Raw genomic sequence first — 12,986 nt, 5'->3', positions numbered from 1 at the left:
TTTTAACTAACTTTGTGGAGCAAACTTCCAAAAAGCAGTGTAGGTATAAGAAAACCATGGCTAATATCGTGTGAGTTACTTTGCCTACACATATGTACTATTTGTTTTGAAATATGTCAGTATTACTAATGTCAGTATTACTAATGACCAAAGATAAAGGGAGATATTGAAGATCTGGAGTGGGAACAATTTATTTTAGAATACTGGGCAAATAATGCTTTGTTTAGTCAGGTTTTTAGTGCTATTTTTTCTCCCTTCACATTGAGGTCTGAGCACATTAGGCTTTATGAAAAGGCAAAAAGAATGAGGGTTGGGTTTCAATTTAGAATAATCTGCCTCCTGGATTTCCAAATTCTTAATAATGAAGAAAATAAATTGAACATGCAAAAGTGCTTTGCTTTATGAGTTCCTATAAAGTTAATGGAGGGGCACCTGGGTGGTGGGTGGCTCAGTGGGTTAAGGCTCTGCCTTCAGCTCAGGTCATGATCCCAGGGTCCTGGGATCGAGCCCCACATCGGGCTCTCTGCTCAGCAGGGAGCCTGCTTCCCTCTCTCTCTCTCTCTGCCTGCCTCTCTGCCTACTTGTGATCTTCGTCAAATAAATAAATAAAATCTTTAAAAAAAAATAAAGTTGATTGGAAATAATTTTATATTTGAAAGTACCAGAAATCATTATAGTTTGGGGAACTTCTGATAAATTATTTGGTAAGGCAACTTTTTCAGCTTACTTATCTTGCAAATCCTACTGAGTCTTGTATCTTAGGGGTTTTTTAGTATAGGCACAACTTAATTATCGACTGAGGATACAAGGAACAAAATTTTCCTGTGATCTGTCAATTAAATAGCTCCCTAGTTGAAACAGTTAGGTTTTGGTGAAACATGCTAGTTACTTTTAACTTCATGATTGGTATAACCCACATTTAGTATGATGTATGACTTTTTTTTTAATCATGTTTTCATTTTATCAGATTTAAACCGAAATTCCAAAAAAGTAATCATTGTGAATATGGGTGTTTTCCAACATGGGAAAAAAAATACCCATCTTCTTGTAGTAAGTAATGGATAATTTTAGTGTTCTGTGATTGAAATATGTTGTTCCATGTAATCTACTTTTTTAAAAGATTTTATTTATTTATGACAGAGAGAGAAATCACAAGTTGGCAGAGAGGCAGGTGTGTGTGTGGGGGGTGGGAAGCAGGCTCCCTGCTGAGCAGAGAGCCCCATGTGGGGCTCGGTCCTGAGATCATGACCTGAGCTGAAGTCAGAGGCTTAACCCATTGAGCCACCCAGGCACCCCCCCCTTGTAATCTATTTTTTAAGTAAACTTTATTTTTTAACCCACTGAGCCACCCAGGTGCCCCTAAGTAAACTTTATTTTTTAGACCAGTTTTAGATTCATAAAAAAATTGTGAAGATAGTACAAAGAATTATTATATGTCCTCGCATCCAGTTTCCCCTGTTATTAACGTTTTACACTGAACTGGTACATTTGTTACAGTTAACAACAATATTGATATTATTATTTTAAAGATTTTATTTATTTTTTTGAGAGAGGGAGAATGAGAGAGAGAGAGAAAGCACAAGAGGGGGGTCAGAGGGAGAAGCAGACTCCCCACCAAGCAGGGAGCCTGGTGTGGGACTCAATCCAGGGACCCCAGGATCATGACCTGGCCAAAGGCAGTCATCCAACCAACTGAGCCACCCAGGTGCCCCAATATTGATATTATTATTAATGTCATCATCATCGTTATTTTTTGATGGTACCTAAGTTCTATGGCCATACCACCCTGAACGTGCCTGATCTTGTCTAATGGTACCTAATTCATTTCTAAGATTGCTAAATTACTCAAAGTAGGTTCTTTAAGTTACAGTGCTCCATAGTTTAACTGATGTATTTTCCTGCATATTGTTGTCAGCTATCCATTTTAAACTGCCTTTTCCTTTTTACCGTAGGAAATCCATGAAGTCAAGAAGTAGAAGTCCTGCATATTCAAGACACTCGTCTTCTCATAGTAAAAAGAAGAGATCCGGGTCACGCAGTCGACATTCCAGCATCTCACCTGTCAGGCTTCCATTGAACTCCAGCTTGGGAGCTGAACTCAGTAGGAAAAAGAAGGAGAGAGCTGCTGCTGCTGCTGCAGCAAAAATGGATGGAAAGGAATCCAAGGGTTCACCTATATTTTTGCCTAGAAAAGAGAATAGTTTAGTAGAGGCTAAGGATTCAGGCTTGGAGTCTAAAAAGTTAACCAGAGGGGTAAAATTGGAAAAATCTGCCCCAGATACTGAACTGGTGAATGTACCACATCTAAATACAGAAGTTAAAAATTCCTTAGATACAGGGAAAGTAAAATTAGATGAGAACTCTGAGAAGCATCCTATTAAAGATTCGAAAGTGCAGGGATCAAGAGACTCTAAACCCATAGCATTGAAAGAGGACATTGTTACTCCAAAAGAGACAGACACATCAGAAAAGGAGACTCCTCCACCTGTCCCCACAGTTACTTCTCCTCCACCTCCTTTACCAACTACTACCCCTCCACCTCAGACACCCCCTTTGCCACCTTTGCCTCCACTACCAGCTATTCCACAGCAACCACCTCTGCCTCCTCCCCAACCAGTATTTAGTCAGGTTCTTACTTCTAGTACTTCAACTTTGCCCCCTTCTACTCACCCAAGGACATCTACTTTGTCCTCTCAGGCAAATTCTCAGCCCCTTGCACAGGTTTCTGTGAAGACTCAAGTATCCGTAACAGCTGCTATTCCACACCTAAAAACTTCAACGTTGCCTCCTTTGCCCCTCCCACCCTTACTACCAGGAGACGATGACATGGATAGGTAAGTCCTATAGTTAACTGGGAAGACTCTGCCCTCTTGATGTAAATGTTTTGCATTTTCTCAAACTGTCAAAACTGCTCTAATACATGGCTGTTTAAAATGCTTTTATGAGTAGGAAAGGCTTTTGGTATTTGGTTTTCAGTGGAAAAGTTCTTTTTTTTTTTTTTTAAGGTTTTATTTATTTATTTGACAGTGATCACAAGTAGGTAGAGGGGCAGGCAGAGAGAGGTGGGGGAGCAGGCTCACCACTGAGCAGAGAGCCCAGGACCCTGGATTCATGACCTGAGCCAAAGGCAGGGGCTTTAACCCACTGAGCCACCCAGGTGCCCCAAAAGTTCTTATTTATAACCTTATTTAGGAGGAGAAAATTATAATTTGAGGCCTAGTAACCCTTTTTGTTCATAAGTTTATTTGATAAGGCTAACATTTGGTTCAAGTTTTTAAAAATTAATGGTGTTTTTCTCCCTAAAGTTTTATGTTGAAAATTTATTTTTTTCTTTTTTCCTGTTAATTTTTTCTTTTATTTTTTTATTTTTTTAAAAATGTATTTATTTGACAGAGAGAGATCACAAGCAGGCAGGCAGAGAGAGAGAGGAGGAAGCAGGCTCCCTGCTGAGCAGGGAGTCCGATGCGGGACCCGATTCCAGGACCCTGAGATCATGACCCGAGCTGAAGGCAGAGGCTTTAACCCACTGAGCCACCCAGGCACCCTCTTTTATTATTTTTTTCTTTTTTTTAAGATTTTATTTATTTGAGAGGAAGAAACCACAAGAAGGGGAGGGGCAGAGGGAGAAGGAAAAGCAGACTCTCTGCTGAGCAAGGGGGCTTCAATCCCAGGACCCTGGGATCATGGTCTGAGCCAACAGCAACAGCTTAACTGACTGAGCCACCCAGGCACCCCAAGATCTTTGTTATTTTTAAGCAATCCCTGCACCCAGTGTGGGGCTCAAACCCATGACCCAGAGATCAAGAGTTATATGCTCCACTAACTGAGCCAGCCAAGCACCTCTGTGTTGAAATTTTAATAGCCATAGAAAAATTGAAAGAATAATACAGTTAACTCCTTTATACTCTTCACCAAGATTCACCAGTTAACTTTTTGCCACATTTGCTTTACGTTAAGATATATGACACTTTACTTGTGAATACTTTAGCATGTCTCTTCTAAAACTAAGAACATTTTCCTAAAGAATCACAATACCTTAATCACCAAGAAAACTTATTACTAATTTAATAATATAATTTGATAATGATATCGAATATCCTTAGGGGTCCCCCAAAATTTTATAGCTGGGTTTTTTTCCTCCTAATTCAGGAAAAGAATAAACCAGGTTTATCTTGAAAGGCACTGCTTAAAAAAAAAAAAAGCAATCCTGTAAGAACCAAAGAATAGTATATAGAATCTTTACTAATTAGAATACAAATTCACAATAGGATGATGGGAAGAACTCTAATTTTGATGAGTCCTTTGAATATTGAGAAGTGAAATGATTATGAAACATGAATCTGATTTTATGGAAGGCATTAGGAAATGTGTTTATATCTTAGCAGGACTAGCTAGGCAAATACCATCAAACAAATACGATTTAGTGGTGAGATATGCTATGGTAGTCTGTGTTAGTGTTTTTTCCAAGGAGATCCTACCCTCTTATTCTCTAGGATGTGAGTTTAATTTTAGTATGTGCTGGCAAAGCAAGCATGGGTATGAGTTTAATTTATTGCAACAAACTTTTATTATAACCATAAAAATAAGTGCTACTGATCTTACATCCCAGACCAATTCCCAAGCTTCCATTATTTTCCAAGTGACATCAGTAATTTGAATGATACATTTCAGCTCTTTACATCTGTATTTTTCCAGACTATGCTCTGTGCCTTTTAAGAAGGTGCAAATGCAATTAAATTTTTTTTAAGAATGAGTCCATTACTATTCATAGTGGTAAATCTTATTTTAAAGAAAAATTCCACCTGCTCTTTCTAATATTATTAATTGTCAGTTCTGCCATATCCTAAGATTTGCAAAGGAGAAGGATAAAACCTGAAATTTATGTAAAAAAAATCTGTTTAGGTACACAGTATACTTCTCACAGATACAAACTACATGTTTCTGTGGGTTTTGTTGGAAAAGGAAGTACCAGATGAGCATTATCCAATAGGACTCTGGGCCATGATCTGTTTATAGGAACCCTGTTTAAATATTAGTTTACCTAGTGGCTAGAATAGTATCAGTGTGACTGAGAATCTTCATTTTGAAATGTTTACTTGGCTAAACAAATAATTATTGAACTTATCTACCTTGTGTCAGTATAGTGTGCAGATTTCTAGAGGTGTAATAATTTTGATAGGCACATAGGAATTTCTATCTTTTAGGTTGGGATGAAAGGTAAAGTAAGACTATTCAGTGGTTATTTGAGTATGTGTGGCTATCTGTAAGAATGTGTATGAGAGGGCGCTTGGGTGGCTCAGTTGAGCAACTGCCTTTAGCTCTGGTCATGATCCTGGGGGTCCTCGGATCGAGTCCCACATCGGACTCCCTGCTAAGTGGGGAGTCTGCTTCTCTCTCTGACTGCCCCTCCATGCTTTCTCTCTCTCTCAAATAAATAAATATTTTTTAAAAAGTGTATATGAGAGAATGAAGTGAACAGAAGTATTTTTTGTTATATTATCAGTTCTGATTGTGAAAGTATAACTCTTTCATAGTCCAATGTACTTAATTTTTAATAGTATGTATTTAATAGTATGTAAAAACTCATACACAATAAAAACAAAACATCTAGTTTCTATGGAGACAGATCCATAAATATCCATATAAATTCACACCAAAAAGTCCAGAAAGATTTCTTTAAGCTAATAATAATGGTTATCTCTGTGAATGGGACTTAAGATAAGGATCAAAAGTAAAGAACCTTGTCTGCAAAATTTTAATATTTTAAAAATATTGAATGCTTCACAAATTTCCTTGTCCTCCTCACACAGGAGCCCTGCTAATCTTTGTATTATTCGGTTTTACTATATATGCTGCTCAAGTGAGTACCAATGTAGTAATTTTTAAATGTATGATTATTAATAGTTTTCCACATAAATATAAATAAATTATTAAAGGTAGAAAAATGGAAATGAAGATATCTTCCACAGTCAATTTTATTTTTTCACTATGTGTTTTAAATTCAGGGTGGTTTTTGTTTTTGTCTTTAAATTTTTTTTTTTTTTTTTTTTTTTTTTTTTGTGGTGGCACACTATCCCTGTATCATATCAGCTGCACCTGTTTTTCACATGAAAAATAATTTTTATGTCAGAAAACTTTTCAGGAAGAAATCTGAAAGTTGCAAGTGGAATTCATTTATATATATATGTTTATATATATATAATTTTTTAAAAAGATTTTATTTATTTATTTATTTCACAGACAGAGATTACAAGTAGGCAGAGAGGCAGGCAGAGAGAGGAGGAAGCAGGCTCTGTGCTGAGCAGACAGCCTGATGCCGGGCTCGATCCCAGGACCCTGGGATTATGACCTGAGCCAAAGGCAGAGGCTTTAACCCACTGAGCCACCCAGGCGCCCCTCATTTATATTCTTTTTTTTTTTTTTTTTTAAAGATTATTTATTTACTTATTTGACAGAGAGAAATCACAAGCAGACAGAGAGGCAGGCAGAGAGAGAGGGAAGCAGGCTCCCCGCTGAGCAGAGAGCCCGATGCGGGACTCGATCCCAGGACCCTGAGATCATGACCTGAGCCGAAGGCAGCGGCTTAACCCACTGAGCCACCCAGGCGCCCCTTTATTCTTAATCATCTTATGTGAGATTGCAGCAGCTTAATTTTTAAGAATGATTTATAGATCTTTTTGTTGTATACAGTGCTTTAAACATAGAACACAGAATGTGATCAGTAAATATTGCTTATTTGAATAAGACTACTGAAAAAGATGGATCAGGACTTAGGCGGATGACACTGGGCGTGTAGTTAATTCACTCGGCACATGGATGATGTAAAGCTTGTATCAGGATTTGTCTTCTTTTAAAGTACCTTTAGGAATAGAATGAAACTTTTTTTCAAACATATCTATAGGGCCCGGAGTGTATTAATCCAGGTATCAAATGCAGGAGTGGATTTAACTAATGGTATTGCCAGAGCCTTTCTAATTCATGGTCTGCAGTTCTTTGTTTCAAGAAATAAAGGTTGCGGGACGCCTGGGTGGCTCAGTTGGTTAAGCAGCTGCCTTCGGCTCAGGTCATGATCCCAGTGTCCTGGGATCGAGTCCCACATCGGGCTCCTTGCTCGGCAGGGAGCCTGCTTCTCCCTCTGCCTCTGCCTGCCTCTCTGTCTGCCTGTGCTCGCTCTCTCTCCCTCTCTCTCTGACAAATATATAAATAAAATCTTTAAAAAAAAAAAAAAAAAAAAAAGAAATAAAGGTTGTTGGGGCGCCTGGGTGGCTCAGTGGGTTAAAGCCTCTGCCTTCAGTTCAGGTCATGGTCCCAGGGTTCTGGGATCAAGCCCCCCATCGAGCTCTCTGCTTGGCAGGGAACCTGCTTCCTCCTCTCTCTCTGCCTGCCTTTCTGCCTACTTGTGATCTCTGTCTGTCAAATAAATAAATAAAATCTTAAAAAAAAAAGAAAGGTTGCTAAACTATCCATTCTTCATAATATAGTACGTTTATCGTGAACATAGCTATTTATCGGGATCACCTGCTTTTTTTTTTTCTTAACATTTTATTTATTTATTTGAGAGAAAGAATGGCAGGAAGGTCAGAGGTAGAGGGACAAACAGACTCCCCACTGAGCAGGGATGTACCTCAGAACCCTTGAGATCATGACCTGAGCCAAAGTCAGACGCTTAAGCCATTGAGCCACCCAGATGCTCTGGGGATTGTCTGCTTTTAAGATCATCTGTATACTCTTTTTTAAAAAAATTTTAGATTTTATTTATTTATTTGACAGACAGAGGGAACACAAGGAGGGGGAGTGGGACAGGGAGAAGCAGGCTTCCTGCTGAGCAGGGAGCCCAATGTGGGGGTAGATTTCAGGAACCTGGGATCATGACTTGAGCTGAAGGCAGATGCTTAACGACTGAGCCAACCAGGCACACCTGTATACTTTTTTTTAAAAATTTCAGTTAACTGTGGCTCTTGGCTGACTCAGTCAGGAAATCATGCAACTCCCAGTCTCTCAATTTTGGGGTCGTGAGTTCAAGCCCACGCTGGGCATGGAGCCTACTTCAGATAAATAAAATTTCAGTTAACCACACAGGGTTTTTAAAATCTTTGTTTTCAGGGCACCTGCCTGGCTCAGTTGGTAGAGCGTGCAACTCCTGATTTCAGGGTTGTGAGTTCAAGGCACACTTTGGGTGTAGGGCTTACTTTAAAAATAAATAAATAAATAAAACCTTCATTTCTGATCCATTTTTTTGTGGTTTGGTTCATTTGGAGTTTATCAGACTTAGTAGAGTCTATATTATTCTTTAAGGCTTTATCTTGGGGCACCTGGGTGGCTCAGTTGGTTAAGCGTCTGCCTTCAGCTCAGGTCATGATCCCAGGGTTGTGGGATCGAGCCCCAAGTCATGCTCGCTGCTCAGCCGGGAGCCTGCTTCTCCCTCTGCCTCTGCCTGCTGCTCCCCTTGCTTGTGCTCTCTATCTCTGCCAAATAAATTTTTAAAAATAAATAAATAAATAAAAAACTTTAAAGTATTGTGCTCTTGTAGAAGAGGAAGGATCTGTGTGACCATTCAGATTGGATTTAGAATTTTGCGAATGGAATGCTTCGTTCTCATTTTTAATGTATACAACTTAAATTTTTATTTTTTTTTAAAGATTATTTATTTATTTGACAGACAGAGATCACAAGTAGGCAGAGAGGCAGGCAGAGAGAGTGAGAGAGAGAGAGGAGGAAGCAAGCAGAAGGCAGAGGCTTTAACCCACTGAACCACCCAGGCGCCCCAGCAACTCAGATTTTTAATAGAAGTTTGTAAAAGTAAATTATTTTTTAAACAACCTGCTTTAAGGGGAAAAGGGTAAATGATTGTATTTAAAGCTGTTTATGCTGTTGTGAAAAATATTAGGAAATCAGTCTTTTTAAATAGTTGTTATGTAAATTCATATTCTTTATTAACAATAAAGACTTAGTAGTGGTATTGATACTATAGTACAGATTAAATCCCGTAATCATAAATTCGAGGAGACGATGCAGATTTTAAAATTTGAGCAGTTGTGGAGCTTGGCAACTTTTTTTGAAAGAAAATTATTATACATGAGCATGTATGCAACTACTCACCATATGTGAACCGAACTACAGGCATAAATGGGGAACCAGGAAATACTGACATTGGCAAGATCGGCTCTTCTTGGTACTGAATCCTCATAGTAATGACTTAGATGTTCAATATCTGTTCTCCAGTGTTAGATCACCTCTGTACCATATGTCCTCTGCACTGTATAGAGCTGTGTTTTACTGTGTGTATACTGAAGGCTAAAGGCCATAATGTTAAGCATTGCAATTTTATGAGTCATCATTATTCCACGATGTTTGGTACATTGAAATTTGTTGAAATAGGATTTGACCTGTATTCAATTTATATGTTCTAAACTGGTAGTACATTGCAAATACTCATGCTTTATGAAATAAACATGCTAAACATGTAATTTTTCAGAAGCAATGTACATTTTCACGGTAGCAAACTGAACATGAACTTGTAAAGCCAACCTTGGAGAAAACAAGATCTAAATATAAAACATAGACTGAACTTACATGAAGTGATGGTGAGAAAATTCAGATATTTCAGTTCTAGTGAGGCATAACCAAGAAGTATTCTATTTCTGAAGCATGAAGAATTAAAATTTATAAAGAGTATTCTGATATTAGTAGTTGAAAAATTAGGAATTTTCATTCCCTGAATGTCTTAAAAATTGGGGAAATTTTAAAAATCTATATTGTGTCCTGCCTGGAGGTTTTCTAGGACAGGCTTTGTTCCCAGGGTAGAAAAATCTTCGTGCAGATTGTAATAATGTTTTGTATTCATCTCTGTCAGTAACTGAACAAAAAGTTTCAGATGATCCTTTTGAACTCTGTTGACTACTCTAGTTCTGGTTGATATGCACAAACTAATCTAGATTCTATTCTGCCTAATTTACAAGAGATTAAAATGATGAAAGTTGGTAGAAAGTTATACTTTTTGCAACTGTTTTCATGTGCAATCTTTAATAAGAAACATTGCAATGGATGGATCTTTATGGTTCTATGGAAGTATTCATGACAGAATACATGTTTTTATAACCACTTATTAAAAAATGTGGAGGAAACGCCTTCTGTGGTTAGGAGGATTCTCAGCTTGTTTTCAAGCTTCTGATACTGTGATAGACTAGAAAAGATTTATTATGTAGCATGGTTTTATTTGTAGGCATGCATTAGTATGTTATCTTTTTTGAGGACATGCATAGCACAAAATCCTTTTTTATGAATAAGTTGAGATGCTTAAAAAATTGGATCTGAACACTGACTTTCCTACTGTATTTCAGAAAAGACATCCTTTCTTCCTGCCCCCTCACCTCCACCATTTTGTTGATTTTCATAAGAGGCCTGCTACCAACTGCTTTAATGATTCTGAAATAGTTTGATGGACTCTTAGATTTTTATTTTATCTATTTATTTTTTAAAATTGCCTTGGAATTGTGGGAAACCATTTCCTTTTTTTTTTTTTAAGATTTTATTTATTTATTTATTTATTTAAAAGATTTTACTTATTTATTTGACAGAGAGAGATCACAAGCAGGCAGAGAAGCAGGCAGAGAGAGAGGAGGAAGCAGGCTCCCTGCTGAGCAGAGAGCCCGATGCGGGCCTCGATCCCAGGACCCTGAGATCATGACCTGAGCCGAAGGCAGCAGCTTAACCCACTGAGCCACCCAGGCGCCCAAGATTTTATTTATTATTTGACAGAGAGAGACACAGTGAAAGAGGGAACACAAGCAAGGGGAGTGGGAGAGGGAGAAGCAGGCTTCCTGCTAAGCAGGAAGTCTGACATGGGGCTTGATCCCAGGATCCTGGGATCATGACCTGAGCCAAAGGCAGATGCTTAATGTCTGAGCCACTCAGGCACCCCAACATTGTTGAACTTGATTCCTTATGCTGGTTAAAATACGTGGAGTAGGGCGCCTGGGTGGCTCAGTTGGTTGGACGACTGCCTTCGGCTCAGGTCATGATCCTGGAGTCCCGGGATCGAGTCCCACATCGGGCTCCCAGCTCCACGGGGAGTCTGCTTCTCTCTCTGACCTTCTCCTCGCTCATGTTCTCTCTCACTGTCTCTCTCTCAAATAAATAAATAAAATCTTTAAAAAAAAAAAGAAAAATACGTGGAGTAGGTTTGGTGACTCCATGACTTGCAGTGGTACTTTGGGAATTCAAGATGATTACTTCCTGTATTTTATTTCATCTCAGTAAAACTCCAATAGAATCTTAAGAAAAACATTAAAAAGTTTGTCATAGGATGCACAAGTAATATCCCAAATTTTTTATTATTTTATGTCCTATGGATTTCTTTTTGTGAAATCCAAGTATCTTTGACTGTGATAAACTCCATCTCCTTATGTTACATTACAGGGTTTTATCCCTTTAAAGTAAAATCTTTATAATCATTTTAATAGCCAGACATTATAAGCTTTAAAAAGTTTTATGTTCAAATTTTTAAGTAATTATGATCTTTTTCTTCTCTTCCTCTTTTGTTTAGTCCAAAAGAAACTCCACCTTCAAAACCTGTAAAGAAAGAGAAGGAACAAAGGCCACGTCACTTACTCACGGACCTCCCTCTCCCTCCAGAACTTCCTGGTGGGGATCCATCTCCCCCAGACTCTCCAGAACCAAAGGCAGTTACACCACCTCAGCAACCATATAAAAAGAGACCAAAGTGAGTTTTTAGAGGGTATTTTATTTTATTATATTTTATTTTAGAGAGAATGAACGGGGGTGGGGGTGGCAGAGAGAGGAGAGGAAGAGAACCTCCAATAGACTGCACTGAGTGTGGAACCTGACTCGGGACTCCACGACGTGAGATCACAACTTGAGCTAAAACAGAGTCTGACCCTTAACCAACCGAGCCACCCAGGTGCCCCTGGAGGGACCTATTCTTTTTTTTTTTTTTTTTTTTTAAAGATTTTATTTATTTATTTGACAGAGAGAAATCACAAGTAGGCAGAGAGGCAGGCAGAGAGAGAGGAGGAAGCAGGCTCCCTGCTGAGCAGAGAGCCCGATGCGGGACTCGATCCCAGGACCCTGAGATCATGACCTGAGCCGAAGGCAGCGGCTTAACCCACTGAGCCACCCAGGCGCCCCTGGAGGGACCTATTCTTAATTATAGCTTCCTTCCTTCCTTTTGGGCCTAGATCTCATACTTTCTTCCACAACCTATGCCAGTAGGATTATATAAAATTGGGCCTAATGTGTATAGATAAATTTTTAAAGATTTTATTTATTTGACAGAGAGAGATCACAAGTAGGCAGAGAGGCAGGCAGAGAGTGGAGGGGGGAAGCAAGTTCCCTGCTGAGCAGAGAGTCCGATGTGGGCATTGATCCCAGGACCCTGTGATTGTGACCTGAGCTGAAGGCAGATGCTTAATCCACTGAGCCACCCAGGTGCTCCCCCTAATGTGTATATTTTATATTAATGGATAAAAGCCTTTCTGGGAGACCTGTTCATCTGCACCCTCAGATACCTAGTGTTTTTAGAAAAGCAACGATTTCTCAAATCCAGGTATACCATGAACATTGATCCCATGTGTCTTTTGAGTTTGATACTTAGAATATTAAAAAGGAAGAAAGCTCTTTTATTCAGGGTATATCAACCATATACACATAAATAAAAAATCAATAGATGTGAGATATTTTTTTCTTAAGCCACATAAATTGCCATGCCATAAATGTAATAAAATCTGGGTTTGATTTTAGCTCAGATCTTTGGATTGTTAGCTTTCCTCTTTTTTTAAAAAACTAGACACCATACCCACTGTGGGGCTGAAACTCACGATCCGGAGATTAAGCCAGCCAGGCATCCCAGCATTCCTCTCTTAATAATAAAAATAGTTACCATTTATTGAGTATATATTATTGCCAAAGTTTTAGATATATATTTTTATTCTTTAAAAAAAAATTTTTTTTTAAAGATTTTATTTATT

The 12,986-nt window shown here is 38.5% G+C and overlaps 1 protein-coding gene and 1 non-coding gene across 9 annotated transcripts in view; one reads left to right on the top strand and one right to left on the bottom strand.

Annotated features, from left to right (window-relative positions):
* Positions 1-12,986, top strand: part of CDK12 (cyclin dependent kinase 12) — an 86,850-nt gene that overhangs the window by 4,533 nt on the left and 69,331 nt on the right. For all 8 annotated transcript variants that reach the window (XM_044248084.1, XM_044248086.1, XM_044248083.1 and 5 more), the window contains exons 2-3: positions 1,953-2,834; positions 11,546-11,722. In XM_044248084.1, the coding sequence (XP_044104019.1) occupies positions 1,953-2,834; positions 11,546-11,722 (1,059 nt within the window). The remainder of the gene's footprint in view (positions 1-1,952; positions 2,835-11,545; positions 11,723-12,986) is intronic.
* On the bottom strand, positions 5,766-5,868 carry LOC122908087. Its single transcript, XR_006384878.1, has one exon. It is a non-coding gene; the product is annotated as a U6 spliceosomal RNA (small nuclear RNA).

Source organism: Neovison vison, chromosome 5 (genome assembly GCF_020171115.1).
Source record: "Neovison vison isolate M4711 chromosome 5, ASM_NN_V1, whole genome shotgun sequence".
NCBI classification, from domain to species: Eukaryota; Metazoa; Chordata; class Mammalia; order Carnivora; family Mustelidae; genus Neogale; species Neogale vison.
The sequence above is the reverse complement of the archived record's forward strand: the minus strand, read 5'-3'. Positions and strand labels throughout refer to the sequence as shown.